General features: G+C 34.3%; 3 protein-coding genes across 5 annotated transcripts; 2 read left to right on the top strand and 1 right to left on the bottom strand.

The window, feature by feature from the left end:
* Nucleotides 1-1,224: 1,224 nt before the first annotated feature.
* Nucleotides 1,225-2,685, bottom strand: LOC142551785 (uncharacterized). The gene has a single exon (XM_075661185.1). The coding sequence runs from the start codon at nt 2,577-2,579 to the stop codon at nt 1,686-1,688; it is 894 nt and encodes a 297-aa protein (XP_075517300.1). The 5' UTR covers nt 2,580-2,685; the 3' UTR covers nt 1,225-1,685.
* Nucleotides 2,686-3,165: 480 nt separating this feature from the next.
* On the top strand, nt 3,166-5,031 carry LOC142551784 (uncharacterized). Its single transcript, XM_075661184.1, has 5 exons — nt 3,166-3,362; nt 3,484-3,604; nt 3,872-3,975; nt 4,467-4,598; nt 4,761-5,031. Exons 1-5 carry the CDS (start codon nt 3,360-3,362, stop codon nt 4,785-4,787), a joined length of 387 nt encoding a protein of 128 aa, XP_075517299.1. The 5' UTR covers nt 3,166-3,359; the 3' UTR covers nt 4,788-5,031.
* Nucleotides 5,032-9,980: 4,949 nt separating this feature from the next.
* On the top strand, nt 9,981-12,913 carry LOC142550968 (uncharacterized). Of its 3 annotated transcripts, none has more exons than XM_075660022.1 (7): nt 9,981-10,059; nt 10,413-10,610; nt 11,256-11,355; nt 11,827-11,999; nt 12,369-12,429; nt 12,507-12,561; nt 12,683-12,913. In XM_075660022.1, exons 2-6 carry the CDS (start codon nt 10,491-10,493, stop codon nt 12,521-12,523), a joined length of 471 nt encoding a protein of 156 aa, XP_075516137.1. In that variant the 5' UTR covers nt 9,981-10,059; nt 10,413-10,490; the 3' UTR covers nt 12,524-12,561; nt 12,683-12,913. The 3 variants fall into 3 exon arrangements, with proteins under 3 accessions (XP_075516137.1, XP_075516136.1, XP_075516139.1); XM_075660024.1 differs by lacking the exon at nt 9,981-10,059 and adding an exon at nt 10,231-10,248; XM_075660021.1 differs by lacking the exon at nt 9,981-10,059 and having other exon boundaries at nt 10,148-10,610.
* The last annotated feature ends 4,678 nt before the right edge of the window (nt 12,914-17,591 follow it).

Raw genomic sequence — 17,591 nt, 5'->3', positions numbered from 1 at the left:
TAAAGTAAGAGGCTTGTTTCCCTTCATGTAAAATTTCTATTCATTAGCTTGACGTGACCTTGTATTTCAATCTCTTACCTGCGCTGATTTACCTTGAACCCAGTAGCTTGGAGTGGAGTTGTATAAATGTGGTTCGTATTGTCATTATTCTTGGACGATGGGCATGGGGATAAAGTGAATTCCATCACATCCAAGAAACAAGGTATGCTGATACCAAGGTCTCAAATCAGCTAGAGTCAACAGCGTCGTAAGAAAGAAACCATTCCTGCAAAATAAAAGGCATGTGCATGCGTAGAAATGATATATGCTGCCATTATCAAAGAAAATGGACATTGGTCATGCAACTTGGCACATGTGCAGAAGCCATTGACTTTTATTTCCATGATACGATCTACGCGCCCACCTTATGCACTAGGATAGGAGGATAAAACTTATAATTTTCAAAATTAAGAACATAAACTTTATTTTAGTTTAGAGGAGAATAATAGTATTCGACTCTTCTTGTGCCATCAACCACAAAAATGCATTTGTGCTGCCACCACTCATGTAAATGTGACATGCTAATTCCAGCGTAAATATATCTTTGACTCCAGCCTCAGATTTCCTATATTAATCAAACAAAGCCGCACGAAAAATTAAAAGTAAAACTACAAACCGCAACCAGCTGGAATACCATCAAGATGAAAAGTTTTAGATGACAGATTTCATAAAATGTGTCGATTCTACCAAAGGAAAGCACAATAGCATCCTCACCACGTCGGAGTAAGTGCGAGAAAATAGGTGCATCAATTCTTGTTCTAATGAATATCATAGACATGGATTAAAAAGGTATGACAAAGTAACATGACTTCACAACATCCAACTTAACAAGAGCATTTTCGCACCATTTCTTAACTATGACCATTTAGCAGATTGTGGTGAACCTTATGACCTTAATTGGCAGAATTCTGAAGCTGAGGACCTTTCCGAAATTAATCAAAAAAATGATGAACCAAAAGCACAGCAAATTGTTCAAGTACTGTAACATAGTTATGTCTCTGCTGCTTGAATAGCACACCAATAAATCATTATGTTTATCTCGCTACGAGAGGTCAGAGTGAAAAGATTTCCGAATACAACACAATGAAAAGAACAAGAACGAAGAGAGAGATCCAAACCGTGACCAAGATTGTCAACCCATACTAATGACCAAATCTGCAGTTGTCATGAGAAGCAGCAACTAAATAGACTAAACCAATAGAATTAAATAACTTAAAAGAAAATGGCAATTCACAGCACAAGGATTCATTACAGCATTAACTTAGAGACAGCCAAAGTTTTAACAATCCAACGAAAATGGGAATTATTTAGTCATATATCTCCTGCAAGTGGTATATTTCTTCCACACTCAACCTCTAACGTTTTACAGTTCATGAATCCCAAGAAAAACAGTAAAAAAAATTACATACTTAACACAATGGGGCGACAAATTGGCGAATGATATCTAGAGCAAGGTGAAATTGCCATCCCCGTAAAGCCAATTTTTATATACCATAGTTCAATTACAGCATCAAGATTTCATTTTTCACAAGTAAACATTTATCACAACCTTAGACATCCAATTCAAACCCATGGCTCCCGTCATTTTGCTTGCTCGTACCATACACTCCTGAATTCGAATCTTCACGCTTTCCGTGTATATATCTTCAGCGGGGATCACCAGAACTAGCATCCAGCCTACCACTGCGCCTGCTAGATTGAAATCTCATTTTTGAATCATGCAAAGGCTCTCTACTATAGCCCTTCTTTCCATATCTTTCCTTCGAAACTTTGGTATTTTGATATTCTTGTGTAACATTCTCAGAATGCGACCCAAAATCAACCCCATTGCTTCCTTTCTCGAATTCACTTTGCGACCTCCTCTTGGGATTCCTGTAAATCCCTTTTCTCTGCAAACTCGCCTTTCCATCAGCTCCACTCGTCCCTGTATCTTCTTCTGTGCTCAAGCTCCCTAATTCATCAAACCCATCACCTTTTTTCCCAACTCTACCGTAAGGTTTTACACTATGAACAACCCCTTTCGGGAAAAACCTTGTTGACGGAAGCCCATTATCGGGCCTGAACAATTCCGGGCCGTCTCTGTCAGACCACAAGTCGAACCCACCAGGCTTCTGAAACCTATCCGCCAGCACCTTCAACTGCTCGTCAGCACTGATGGAAAACAAAGATGGAGGCTTCTCAATCCTCTCCCACGGTCTTTCGAGTTCGGAAACCGCCGCCTTCAGCTCTGCCCGTTTTCTCATGTCATAGATTTGTCGCTCTCGGGCTAAACGGGCCTGAAGCAGCTGTTTGGCTTTCTTGGCCTGCATTCTCTTCCACTGCCACTTCGTGACCCCTCCTGGATACGTTCTTGGCCCACCTCCCATCCTAATCGTCATCATTTCCGATGGAATATTACTCGGGCTAGTGAGGGAAAGTTTTGAGATTTTTGTGTTGAGGAACAACACGTGTACCGACATCGATCCGCCCGCCACCGAATTAGCAGATGAGAGAGATTGAAGCGGTGTTGAAACGGAGCCATAAAGATGAAGAATTGACATTTTTTCCGTAAACTACCACAAAACCTCTGAAATAAAGCTTCCTCTCTGTATGTGCCAGCCTGCAAGGTACATTGAGAATCCGAGATGGAGATGGAGATGGGATTGGCTGAAAATTAGAGGCGTGTCTAATTTGGGCTTTGATTTTTACAATATGGGCCTATGATCTAGGTTGGGTTTTAATAGTTTGGGCTCTAATTTCCATTTCTTAAACGGGATCTGACAATTTTGAGTCCATGCCCTTTGTCCATTTGAAACTTTCCCAACCTTCCGTCTACAAATGTCGATGTCTAATTCAGTCCTTTTTATTTGAAATACAAAATAATTTTGTTATAATTGAATTTTGAATATGATATTTTATTTTAAATATCGGATTTTGGTGTCAATTATTTATCAACTATCGTCTAATGTCAATATTTTATCGCTCAAATTAATCATAATTTTATCATTTTATATATTTTTATTGACTTTTCTTGGTACCAAAAAAATAACCCAAACCCACTTATTAAATGTTATTAAAATAAATACTTTGATAAATGAAAAATCAAATTCAAGTACATAATACAAGCACAAGCAAGCTTTTGGACTAAAACGAAGGAAAAAATATCTTGGGGGAATATGCAAATTACTTAGAGTAAACTCATGGGTTGGATTTGTAATATTTTCAATCTTGTTGCCACTCCATTTAAACCCTAATCCATCCCCATATTAGTGCCCCCACAAGCCCTAATTTCTTTGGTGCAGTGTCTTCCCGCAACCTTCCCTTTAGAATACTCAGCAACCATGGTAATTCTTTCGTGATTTCCTCTCTCATCTCCAGAGTTTTGATTTTTCCCGAACTCATTTATACTTCTTATTCGTTGTTAATATTTTTTTTTTCTATTTGATTTATTATGCGTGTGTCTAGACTGGAGAAGCTGTGAATCCAAAAGCGTATCCGTTGGCAGATGCCCAGCTAACCATCACAATCATGGACCTCGTTCAACAAGCTGCAAATTACAAACAACTTAAGAAGGGTGCTAATGAAGGTGAAATTTACACGTTTTCCCTGTGTTTCTGCAATAATATTTTCTTCAGAAGAAGAGACCTGGCCTCTCTATGGGGAGGGGAAAAGCAAATCTTATTCTAATTCCATCTAAAAAGTTATTTTTTACTCCTACGACCCATTAAGTCGCATCGGGGTCCTTCGCGGAATCCAATGTGCACCAAACGGTTGTTTATGCTATCGTTATTTGATTGCTCTGTTTGTTGATATAATGTCGATGCTGAAATGCATGTGTGTGTGTTTGTTGCAGCAACTAAGACTCTCAACAGAGGAATTTCAGAGTTCATTGTTATGGCAGCTGACACTGAGCCTCTCGAAATTCTTCTTCACCTTCCGCTTCTTGCTGAAGACAAGGTTACTTTTCTACTTTGAAAGTTTTGTTTGAATATACTTTGAAAATGGACCTGTTAGTTTGACTTGACAGTTACCGTTCTCCCGTGAAGCCCGAGCATAGCCTTTTTGTGTGAGCAATCTCTCAAACTTGTTAATCATTTCCAAAACCATGCAATTGCAGTTAAAACTGAAGGAACTAAGGATCGGAACGTAGTGTTTACTTTTAATGTGGTCACAGGTCTATTTAATGAGTTGAAGTCAATTCTGATGGAAAATCTGAAGAATAAAAAATCATTCTGCAGGCATCACATGGATTGGCATGCTTAATTATGTAAATTAAATAACTAAATGGAACTTTCAAAACTTAATTAGCATGAGGTATGAGTTACTTGGGATGGGTTTGAGTACAAAAATACTCCTCGAGTGTTGCTCCAAGTTTGATATTTTTTGGTTTTGTTGAGTGGTATTTCAGAGGCTAAACAAGTTATCTGATCTTTTGTCTTTGAGTGCAGAATGTGCCTTATGTTTTTGTTCCATCAAAGCAAGCTCTTGGTAGGGCATGTGGAGTTACCAGACCAGTTATAGCTTGTTCAGTGACCAGCAACGAAGGCAGCCAATTGAAATCTCAAATACAGCAACTGAAGGTTATTTTTTCCTGTTTATTAATAGATTATTGATATGATATATTCAGAATTTGCATTAATAACGGTAATGTAATTTGTGAGCGACTCCCATATTTTTTAAATTTCTGTTTGCTAATAGACCCCATCTATGGTGATTTTCTTAATTGATATTGCATAATGCAGGATGCCATCGAGAAGCTTCTGATATGATTGTGTAATGCTAGTTCCAGCATGACGGGCCCCTTGTTCGATCCTGAGGCTCTGACTGAGTGATTTTTCCTGTTACATGGGAATATCTCACCGTGTTCTCTTCTTTTCCGTTTCTTTGTCTTTATCGCTTTTTGGTTGTAAACCGTCTGTTGTGTATTGATATAGCATGAGAAATGCAGTAAACTTGTGCTGTGTTCGTTTATGCAGTCAGTTCATAATTTAATTGAGAAGTAAAGTTTCTATATCACGAGATTATGTTACTCCAGATCAAGTCATTCTTGGTGCTGATACCACCACATTCTTGATTGTGGTTTTATGCTACATTCGAGCTGTATGCGTTAATTTATCCCTTTTTTAAAAAAATAAGTAGTTCCATCATTTATCAAGTAAGCTCACCGGCTGTATTGTGGCAACTTAGCCCTGTATTTAAGTGAAAATAATAAAATAAGTAGTATGAATAGATAAATATTTAAAAATAGCAGTCCTATTTATAATTTTAATGTGGATGTGATTTTAAATAGAATTTGTGGATTTTTCTTTCAAATAATATTTAGAAAAATCACGACCCGTACGAAAGCTTTCTTCGAAAAATTTATTTTAGCATCCAAATTAGAAAATATATACGCATCGGGAGTACTAAATAATAGATGAAGTATTTATTTGGGTCGTTCCACATTTGTATATATTAATTTCGTGAACAAAAGAAAAAGAGTAAGTTTCTTGTGAGATGGTTTCACGAATCTTTATCTTTAAGACGGGTCAACTCTACCGATATGCACAGTAAAAAGTATTACTCTTAATATAAAAAGTAATAATTTTTCATGGATGACCCAAATAAGAGATTTGTCTCACAAAATACACATGTGAGACCGTCTCACACAAGTTTTTGTCAAAGAAAAAATCGTAAAAATAATAATAAAAAAATTTAGAAAAGACAAAACAAGAAGATATCATTTAGACACGCCGCAAATTGAACGTTGACAGAACATGTGAAGAATTGTCGTCGAAATATTATGTCGATTTTTATTGTATTAATTATGAGACACATTTTCTGTATTTAATTCGCGTAGACTAAGCTAAATATTTCAAAAATAAATTTAGTGGTGTCTAGAAATAACATACAAAAATATTTGTATATATAAATCAGAATCAAATTATTCTAAAAATAAAATATACATACTGAATTTGTAGTTGAAATTTTATATTTTGGTAAAGCTATGATTTTTGTAAAATGATGTTTTTATGTACACAAATTATCCATATTAATTATAAACTTGTATTACATACTCAAGAGTACGCAGTCTAGATAACTCATTCTATTTGTCAAAAATTTCCGTCACGCGATCTCCTCTTTTTTCTACTTGATAATTATTTAATTCATTCCAAACATAAATTTCTCGATTATATTTTTACCTTTCAATTAATATTAATATTTATCAATAGATATTATTTTATATAAAATTTTAATATAATTAAATTAAATTTTATAAAATCCATGTATCGTTATCATAATGGTTGTGAAAGATTGAAAAAGAGATGCAGAGACGTAAGCCAACTGCTCACCCGCGCCGGCTCCATGCACAGAGACCTGCCTACTTAACTTGTTGGAAAGAAAACTTAATTTTTTATATGTCATATTTCAGATCATTTAGACTATTTCGAAAGTTATCTATACTATTTAATTTTCACATGAAAACTATGCATTTTCGATATTTGGATAAGAGAGTTTGGTACTAAAAACTCTATAAATAATATATATATCTATATTTTATATATTTATACTATTGGCGCTCTTGAGTTTAGATTTATCAACTTAAGATTTGTTAATTATTGTAGATTATAATTGATGCAATCCGGGTAAAATAGATGGGCTGAGTCGGCTGCTCCATCGGATTTGCTATCAAGATAATGAAGGAAATGTGAGTAGCGTGCGTCCGAACCGGAAACTTCTTTCCCGAGTAGCTATGATGACCTGCGCATAAGAAGATAATCAAGTGAATGGGCACCGGAGGTGTGTCCCGCGTGACCACTCCTATGCTTAAGTCAGGGAAAGATTCAACCAATGACCAATGTAACGAGATGATGGTCGTGTTTTTAGTATGAATGAAAGAGTTAACAATAAATGAGTAATGAATGCTAGTGTATTTAATCTATGAATGAATTAAATGAAAAGAGGGAATCTGATATTTATTGTATGAGAAATGATGATGACCTCGTTCTGTGCACTACCTACTAATTATAACATGGTGGCTGATCACATCCTATATTCTGACACATCAAGTCACACACTAGTCACATCCTCCCTGTCTGATTTTGTCAACCATTTGGATATGTATCAGAGATGGAACAGCCGTCCTCATCCTATCTTACTAGTACACTCGAGTGCGGTGCTCTCATCGAAGTAGCCTCGGGTATAAATTTCACGGGAACTTTCATGAAAGCCCCGGCATCTGATATCCCGGGGAGGAGATGTCTCGGGCGTTCACCTGTCCGGTTTATGATGAACCCTTCCTGCTGATTCCCCCCAGTTTTGGCCATCCATTCAGTATCCAGGGTCGTCCATGACCCAGGCACAACCCAGGCTATCCCGGGATATCATCAATAATGATAAAACTTTTGTTTAAAATAGAATTGAGTTTGATACATATATGCAGCTTGATCATCATCCGTTGCATATATTACAAAAAAACTATAATAACTAAAATTTGTTATGTTTCTTTTTGTGATATGACAAATAAATTTATCCAAACAACCTAAATGACTAACTCATATTTCCCAAAATCTTCTAACGATGTTTTCCACACGTTGATGCATCTTATATAATTTGAATTTTCAACATTCATTTTTTGGAACCAAGTTGATATTACCATCCAATCTTGAGGTCTCTTTCGTTGCCATACATTGAACATGGCTCATCGGATATATATCTATCTATCAACAAACTAACAAAAAATTAAACATTGAATTATTGAAAATATATTAAACGATAAAATAATACCTCGTCAAACATTTTTATAATTGTCGCATAATTATATTAATCGTAATATTTGTTATTATACATACATATATACATATATATAAATCGCGATTCGATTAATATATAATTCCATTCCAACATGAAATGATGTGAGTAAAGAAAACGTCTTGTATGTGGAGAATAGATTATGGTATATGTTTCTTCTTGCCAAGATAATTTTTAATTTCCGAATGTATATATCGAATCAAAGGAAAGAAACTATAGCCTTACCCTATGATTTGTAGGAACAGGACCAATCTCTTGTATTATCCATCCTTTGAATCCTATCCACGGGATGATGGAACCTCTTCCAAACCACTAATTACTCTTTATGAATATTTCATATATGATGTATGTATATATACATATTAATCTTCCATATTTTCGTTCTAATTATTTCTCTCTTTTTATTATAAAAAAAGTTTATCTTATATATATATATATCATGAAATTAATACGACTTCAATTTAATTTTTAAAATATGTATACATATTTTTTGGCATCGATCCGTATATAATTTTCCCGAAATTCTTAGTCAAACGCTTGCCCGAATCTAGAACAAAACTTAAATTTTATGACAAATTACTAAACGGAAACTTTGAAAGTTTTTGGTACTCAACATGCATGGCAAACAGCCACTGTGTCCATGTTTCATTTTCTTTATTCATCTGTGGGATTCGAGCACATATGTATGGAAGACAACTTGGTGAACCTATTGCAACGGATGGAAGAAATCGACATTCGAGTTTGACCTGCATAGCCTTCTATTCATGTTTAATCCGATAGTAATCCTCGACTATTTAATAAAAATTGAACATCATACAAATACTGATATAATTTGGGTCGTCACAGACCCAAATTAACTATAATCTAGTGCGTCGGAAGATAGTTTGATGATAGATTTACAAATCATGAATCAGTGAACCGAATTCAAATTCTAGTCTAGCGTATGATTACATAATTTAGCGTATGGGAATTTAATTCTTGAAATCGATCCAAAGCCCATATTTGTTGTCAAGTCAGAATTTGTATACTTTTAAAACCTCACACATTGTCTAGCTACTTGCATAAATGAATAATAGTGATATATCAAACTAAAGGATAAGGTTCTTATCCTCTCTTTATTAATTAACAAAAACTTGTGTGAGATGGTCTCACAGATCGTATTTTATGAGACGGATCTCGTATTTGTGTCATACATGAAAAAATATTACTATTTATGCTAAGAATATTACTTTTTATTGTGAATATCGGTAGGATTGACCCGTCTCACAAATAAAGATTTACGAGATGGTCTCATAAATATATCTAATATAAAATTGATGATAATTTTGATTCGATGAATGATTATAAAAATTAAATTGGTTTGAGGACGAAGAGTTTGGGCCGACAGGATAAAAAGATAAGATGACCTTTTCCTTCGAAACATAAACTGCCAAACAAGTAAATGGTCAGAGTACTAAATAGCTTCTGTACATACTACGTGATTGTTTACTTAAGGCTTTGTTTGGAAGACAACATTAGACATGGATAGGGATCAGGACTATATATGTGGGACTTCATTGATTTCGGTTGAAAGAGATCGTGATCATAAACTAGTTCGAGTCACTTCATGATCAATCTGCGTTTAGAGATCTGTTAATTATTTTTGGTTCTCAAAATCTTGAGGTATTTCGAAAGTTTAGGTAGAATTCGAGATTGAGTTGGGCTGAAGTAAAAATATTAGCCCCATTTTTCTTGATTATAATGTTGAACACTTGGTCCCACCGGAAGTAATAGTAATAGGAGCAGCAGCAGCTTGTGGTTACCCCAAGCTGATTATTTATCCAAACAAGTTCCCAAATCGGGTTGGGGGATGAATTCAAAGGTCAAAATTAGGGTTTCCGTATTCAAAGAAAGCGACGGGGGTTGTATTATCCACTAAGGTATTCGTGGCAGTGAAAGGCTTGGAGATTGAAATCCTGGGCCCTACGCATACACATACTCTCCTTTCTACCACGTGGCATTTCTCTGTACGTTGCCTCTCTCACCAAATCGCGCCGACTAACCGAAACAACCACCGAAAAAAAAAAGAAGCTTTTTTAAAATTCGAAAAATTAGATGGATATTTGTTGCCAATATCGGGTTAGATATTTAAGATGACAGATAAAAGATTAGTTTTTTTAAAAAAAAATGAGGTAAAATTAAGGAAAAAAACACTTGGCAAGTGTGAGAAAGAATGGAGATCGTCGACCAAGAAGATACACACAATACGCTGTATGTATAATTGTATATATTTATTATTTATAGAATATATTTATATCGATTGTAATATTTGATTATGATAATAATATTATGGGTTACGACTTCGATTTGTGTTTCCTCTCCGAGATATATAAACTATAATGTATGTGTATTTACGTCAGAGATAATCCATACGGACGTCAGAGATAATTCATTCACGTGGTATTGTTCTGTAAATTACTCTGTTTTGTTTTTCTTTTTTCGTTTTTCCCCATCTGATTTCGCTTTCTTACTTCGAGGATTCTGTTTGTTTGTGGGAAATATTCGGCGGTTACGTTCGATTACGGGACTTTTTGACGGTGGGTTTTGCATATATACGCGCATAGAGGGCTCTGTTCCAGCCCAAGACTTTCGTTCTGCAAATTTAATTGCGAAAGAGACGGAGAGATTATAGAGTGTGAAAAATGGAGGGAGGGAAGAAATCGGGTTCTTCATTCACCTCTGACCTTTTCGGGTCGAAGGATTCTGACGTCGCTGCTTCATCTTCTGGGATTTTTGGGTCAATTTTTGCGCCAGCCTCTAAGGTAGAAAAGACTTTTTTTTTGAAAAGAATGAGAATAATTTGCAATAAATATATGGGTTCTTGTGTTTTAGGTAATTGGATTTCTTGATTTGTTGTTTAGTACTGTGGTAGACTGTTATTATAACATTTCCACTTGCGGTGTCGGCTGGTCGAAGCATTTTTTGGTTTGTGAAAGATAAATACGTACGTTGTTGCATCGATTCTTCTGGTTATTAGGATGTCGAAGAAATTTTGTGAGCAGCGAAATTCAGTTTTTGCGGTAGATGACATGAAGGGGTGTGAAGAAATTTGATATATTTCAGCTTTTCTTACTCAGAGAGAGCAGAATTGAAAGTTTTAACTGCAACAATCAAGCTGCCTCTTATTGCCATAAATCTCAACGTAATCATGATCGTTAGACTCTTGAAGTAATCTTGTGTTTAATTTCTAAAAAATTTAATGAGTTCTCCATAGAGGATTAATCTTTTATGGCAGGTGACAATCATTCATGTGCTAGTTACCGTGTATGTATTCTATATAAAATTGTAAATTATAGTTGTTCAATGTATATTTCAATGACAAACACGCGTATCTCACCTCGTGATATGGAATTTTCCAAACTCGGTGCTTGTAAGTTGTGACTGAGATCTGTTTTGAATTTTTATAGTGTCCTCAGGCCGTAGGCAATGATTCTCTGCATATGCCGGAGAAAGAGAAGAAGCATGATTCTGGAAGTCAGAGTTGGAATAGCAAGACTGCTGTTTCTGGTATGTTTCAACCAAGATCCTCATTTCTTGAAGATTATAGCTTTTCAACATAGAATGTGTGATTGCTTCATTGTTATGCTCCCATTTGTCGACAGCCGATTGTATTTGTGTTAAGCATATGATGCATTTTTTTTAATGAATCGCGAGTTAAACCGTTAGAATACCACGTATGTATCATCCGGGATATAAAGCTTTTTTTTTAAAGAGTTTTGAGTTAAACCGTTAGAATACCAAATGTGTATCATCCATCCGATTTGGAATCTTGTCGAATATTTAGTTGTAGTCAGCATATGTCTAGTAGTTGCGGCAAGATTCTTTTAGGCCCTGCTGAATTCGAGTCAATTGTATCTGACATATTGCATGAATGCTGAAAAAACAGTTAAATCTTTAATCTTTGGTGTAATTCTTCCGTGACGGTTGTGAGTGTGTATCCAAGTTTGTATTATGCATGACCATGGGCTTCTTTTGCAGAAAGCAGTGCTGTAAAAGGTGAAGGCAACTTCCAGAGGTCGGAAGGCAAGGATATGGGTCCGTTTTATCCGGGAGAAAATGTGCATCCTTGTCATTATAGCTCGTCAATTTACTATGGAGGTCAAGACCTTTATTCTCGACCTCAGACTGCCCAGAGCACTGTGTTCACTACTGTGAGTAGGCTTAAAGTTCATTCGAAGAAACATCACATTCATAGTTTTTGCAGCAAATTGGACAATTATGCGGCCTCCTTTAGGAGACTCTTTCCATCAACATTTTTCTTATACCACTATTTACTAGCAGGATAAATACTTTACTTTAGGTAAAGTTGATATGCAAATTCCCCAGGAAAGGGTGGAAAATTGTTGATGGGCATTTAAGAAGCTTATTTATACAATGTATCAGTACTGGATATCAGAACTTTTATTCTATGCGTCATAACATAGAACAACATCTGCTAACATTTTATTTCCAGTTTTATTTATCGTGAGTCTGGATTTATGAATTGGAATTGAACTGATGATACCTTGGCATTTTTTCAGTTCAATAAAGATGGAGGAGAAGATGACTCGGATGGTGCTTCAAGAGGAAACTGGTGGCAGGGTATGTTATCCATCGTCGTTAAATTATATATGGTACCAAACAATGAGTATGTTTTAAGATTTGTTTTCTTTTGGCAGGTTCTCTTTATTACTAGGAGCTCGTCCCATTACAAGTGAATTTACATATACTTAGGTACAAGCAGACTTAGTGCTTTTGGTGTAGATTGTGAATCAATTTAGTTCATTCGAAGATCATCAATAGTTTTTTTCGTTTATTATATGTTTAAGAATCTTTATTCCCCATTTATTTGTAGGGAGATACAAACGCAGGGCATCGAGCACAGCAGCATAGCAGTTTAATTTATAGACGAAAAAAGTGACCGTAGCTAAGGACTGCCTTTTGTTACCTCCATTTGTGATGCCTTGGCATCACTATTATTAGCCTATGTAATTGTAGCTAGTATCTTTTTTTTTGGGTGCTATATAATGTAAAAGATATGTAACTTCATGCTTTTCGAGCCCGTTGAGCTGTATCTTACTATGAACCTTTACTTCTCCATTCAAGGTATTGTGGAATGTGGATAACTGGATATGCTCCACGATGTGCTACACCCCGTGGGCAATCCGGCATTTTGTTAGCCAAAAAAAAAAAGGTGTGGGGCCAAATATTTTGCGGGGGCCTTGCACCAATCCGACGTAGTTATAAGACTATGCTTCCATATGGTGTCCAGTCTTTAAACGCTCTGTCAGAGATTGGTAAAAGATTCCAGAATTGATGCCTTTTGAGTACAATGACTTTTGACCAATGTTAGGTAGGTTGGGTACTATGTGGCATCAGATTGTTTGAAAAGTGTATTTGAAAGCAACGGTGACAAAGTTGCGTGTTTTATACATGTAACTTGGAATGCGTTGTCCGAATTCTGACTATTCTGACTACCAACCAAATATCTTCCTCTTGGGAGAATCCCAACCACGAAAACAGTGAGTGACAAGAATGAGAATGTTTCTTTTGAATCATTTGGGGAACGTGGTGTGGTTGGTACTGATACTTGATAGGATAAGAATCTTGTCTGGGAATCGGGTGGTATTATGGGAGCAAAGGTACAAGTTTTAAGGGTACGAGTGGCTGCTTGCCTGCCATCTGCTGATGGCACTAGAATGCGAATAAAGATGGGCGATGAATGCTTGGTGGAATGTCACTTGTTTTGTATTATTTCCCTTGTCAAATATTAATTGAAAAAAGTGAGCAAACTTCACCTGCATTTCAATAATAATATTATATATAACCAAATTTTATATGGATAAAATAATAGAAGATTTACCACATATCTAAACTTCAATGCACCATATGTTATCCATTTCTCTTCAGCCAAGACTAGAAACGAAAATATTAGGTGGACCAATTTGTACATGTTTCGGTCCAGCGGATACTTAGACCGCAGGAAGACACCTCATTTTCTGAGTTAATTATGCCTCCAAAATTCCAAGATTATACAGAACCGTAGTTCATTGATAGCACATAAATGTTCTTGAATGAAATTTCTCAGCATAAGAGTCATTTGTGACAGCAAGTACGCCATTCTCCCCCGAATGAAACTGAACTCAGAAGGGTGCAAAATCCTCATATTTCTCCTTCCGTGTTTCCAAGAATATGAAGCTTATGAGAAAAGGCGGTTTCACAAGACTCCCAAAGTGTCTTTTATGAAGGCACTTGTTGGATCGGTAATGAAAAGGAACGAATGAAGGGATGCCACTGAACAAAACTCAAATCGATGCTCCACTTTATTCACCTTTAGTTGGGTTTTGAAGGGACGAGAATTGGAATTTCTGCATGTATTTTGCTGCGAAAGAATAATCTTCTTCTTTTTTTCAGACAGGTCTAGTTTAATAGGGAGAGGAATTTAAGGTGGAGGAAGATTCTTAGAATCCAGACTCTGTGATGCTTCTTCTGATTATAAACACGTATTAATAATATTGAACTGTAAACATGTATTGATTTTTTATGACGATGAAACTTGTTGTATAGTATTTTTCAGTACGTATTGTGTAAACCTTCGAGCTAATATAATAACCTACAATTAACGCTAGTTAGGTAAAAAGTATTGAGCCAAACCATATAAGACTACATCTCCCGAAAGTGCTGGGAGACTCACGTTAAAGTTTTGATGTACAATATGTTTGTTTTTTGAGATAACGAGCATATATTCACATAAATTATTCACCCCTGTTTCAGGAATATTGGGCCTCACCCGACCAAGGCCCATAATAAAATTAAGCCCAAAGAAAAGCCTGACCACTATTCAAGGAGGCAACAAGACAACTACGTCCAGCCTTCATCGAGCTCGAAGATTACACGGTACGGTTTCGACAATGGGACTCGATCGTTTTTTAAGGAAATAAAATCCATAGCTAACCTAATAGTTATTGTATAACCATATCAAATCAAACAAGAGTACGAATTAGTTACGTTTTGGATTTTCCGCGAGGAAATCATTAAATGTATCTGATATTAGTTTTATGAGAAAATATGAACTTTCATTTACGACGAATTGACGATAGATGTTTGGGTCAGTAAATACAAGATGAAAGTGTGTGATAAATATAAATTATTTTGGAATTATGTTGCATTTACCTAATGCTATATGCCATAATTACTAACCGGATCAATATCTAATTGTTAAAAGAAAAATATTATATAAAAGTAAAACGATAATGAACCCATCCTTCATTAATCAATATAAAGTAATACACATCGAGAACCTTTAACTTTTTGGATATACCATTGTGTCATTATAATTTATGCCCAAAATTCGTTAGCAAATATGTGAGAGATCGCCCAAAAACTTTGCTAGTAAAGTAAAAGTTGTGATGAGACACGAACGCATCATGGCAAGTTTGGAATATGTTTGTAGTAAGGACAAAACCTCAAAAGTAAAGTGAAGTGATAATTGCCACATTTCATGCAACAAGGCGTGCTACAATTTATTATGAGTAGGTCTTTTGTGAGACGATTTCATAAATCTTTATCTGTGAAACAGGTCAACCCTACCGATATTCACAATAAAAATAATACTCTTAGCATAAAAATAATATTTTTTCATGGATGACCCAAATAAGAGATCCGCCGTCTCACACAAGTTTTTGCCATTTATTATTATTATTATTATTTCTTTTTGCCTCTCTCAATTGATGACTTTTGGACCAATTTTGCTTCTTTTTTAGGGTGGAGCCACCCAAAGTATTTGGTGATTTTATATATATATATATATAAATGTGATTAAGAATGTATATCGAAATGTAAAATGTAATTTGCTAAAAGAAATATTATTATTTTTTTGACGACTAATCGAAAATTTATAGCATGAATGTGAGAGTATGCAAGAAAGTGGTTTTATATATTTACCATTTGTCTAATCTCATCACTTTTAATCTATTGTCATATTAAAGAGTTTTTGATAGACTTCCATCTATTCGAATGGACGTGACAAAAGATAATGTTGAGTTGGTGTTTCAATATTATTTATCCTTCACTTTGAACAATTTATTAAATCTCATTTTCTAAATGGTATGTAAAAATTAGTAAATTTGTGTAAAAATTAATATGTTATAAAAATAATTTATCATTATTAATTTACTTATATGTAATATTAAATATTTTAAAATAAATACATAAATAAATACGAAGTCTTTGCAATTTATTTTTTACAAATTTAAATTTTAATACGATGTCTCGAGTGGGTGCATGCACAAAGATGAGAACACACAGTCACTCCTACTCATGTTTTTGTTCCAAATATATTATATTGAACCTTTTCCTTTATGAAAAACGAATTTTAATCCATCTTCTATTATAAAAATTTAAGATTGGTAATTTCATATGAATTAAGATTTGTCTCGAATATTAAAAGAATCCATTATTCTTAAGCATGAGGCATAATGGGTTAAGAGATATTTCACTAAACAAAAGGATTCAAACTTAGATAAACATATTATCAAATAAAATAAAACTCTGGGTTCAATTCCTCATCTCAATACTTTCTCGACTAATTCTATTATACAGAGTTTATCCGATATAATTTATCTTACTAGCATAGTTTGTAACATATTGTATTAACTATATGGTTATCGGATGAGTTCCATCGGTTTAAAAAGAATAAAATAATAAAATTTGAAAAACAATATTAATTATATGTGAAAATGACTTGTTTTTAATATGCAAACGAAAATGGAATGGAAAAGTTGACAACACATATCATATCAACAATCTTCAATGGGATGTATTAATATATGAGCATCATTAATGAGATATGAGGCCAGCATTGAATATAGCAATATGTAATAATATTTTGCTACAATAATTGAGTACACCTTATGTTCGAACCCAACGTCTTCGGACAAAAATTCGCAAAATTTATAGTTCCTATCAGTATCAGGTATCTCTAATCCATAAATCTATTTTGGTGCAGACAGTGTAATTTCTGCACCAAATATAACATTCATCTCCAACTCATATACTTCAAATCTTACACTAAAAAGTATATTCCTAGTATATTCTCAAAATATTTTTTTAATTTGATTTATTTAATTATTTTAAATATATTATTGAATATATTATTATTTAAAATATATAATTATTAAAATAATATGTTATTATTATATAAATAATATTTATAATTTTTAATATTAATATTTATAATTTAAAAAAAATAAAAAAAAGATAGAACTGTGCGCCAAATTGGCGCAGAGCTCCGGGACATGGAGCTGCGCTATTTTTCTGTTGGAGAGATGCCCTTGCACCTTTTGGTGCAGGTTGGACATGCCCTAATTAATCAATGGTTTTCTTTTCTCTCTTTTTTTTTAATTTTTTTTTTAAAAAGTATATCATGATTAAATTAACTAATAAGGTATGAGAGACCAATTTTTTTTAATGTTAATGTAACAATATACAGCAGCGGATTGAGAATTTCGACCGTGAGGTTAATTTTTTTAAAAAATACATCTATAAAACAATACGGATTGCGTAATTTTGTGTTCATGTGAATCAAATTCAATTTTTTTATATAAATTCTACAAGTATAGAAAAAATTAAAATTATTTTAGTATAGAAAGTAAGATAATAAATATTATTTGAGAAAAAAAAATGAAATTCTAGTTTTATTTCTTAAATTGATGATAAATATGAAATGACAAAAGAACGAGGTCCACAGTAGAAACAACAAAAAG

Source organism: Primulina tabacum, chromosome 7 (genome assembly GCF_025594145.1).
Source record: "Primulina tabacum isolate GXHZ01 chromosome 7, ASM2559414v2, whole genome shotgun sequence".
NCBI lineage: Eukaryota > Viridiplantae > Streptophyta > Magnoliopsida > Lamiales > Gesneriaceae > Primulina > Primulina tabacum.
The sequence above is the reverse complement of the archived record's forward strand: the minus strand, read 5'-3'. Positions and strand labels throughout refer to the sequence as shown.

Excerpts from the sequence above, each read along its gene's own strand:
- LOC142551785 (XM_075661185.1), bottom strand. The coding sequence starts at position 2,579 with ATGTCAATTCTTCATCTTTATGGCTCCGTTTCAACACCGCTTCAATCT.
- LOC142551784 (XM_075661184.1), top strand. Across the intron at positions 3,976-4,466 it reads CGCTTCTTGCTGAAGACAAG|AATGTGCCTTATGTTTTTGT; the intron begins GTTACTTTTCTA and ends CTTTGAGTGCAG. Across the intron at positions 4,599-4,760 it reads CTCAAATACAGCAACTGAAG|GATGCCATCGAGAAGCTTCT; the intron begins GTTATTTTTTCC and ends TGCATAATGCAG.
- LOC142550968 (XM_075660022.1), top strand. The coding sequence starts at position 10,491 with ATGGAGGGAGGGAAGAAATCGGGTTCTTCATTCACCTCTGACCTTTTC. Across the intron at positions 10,611-11,255 it reads TTTTTGCGCCAGCCTCTAAG|TGTCCTCAGGCCGTAGGCAA; the intron begins GTAGAAAAGACT and ends GAATTTTTATAG. Across the intron at positions 12,000-12,368 it reads AGAGCACTGTGTTCACTACT|TTCAATAAAGATGGAGGAGA; the intron begins GTGAGTAGGCTT and ends GCATTTTTTCAG.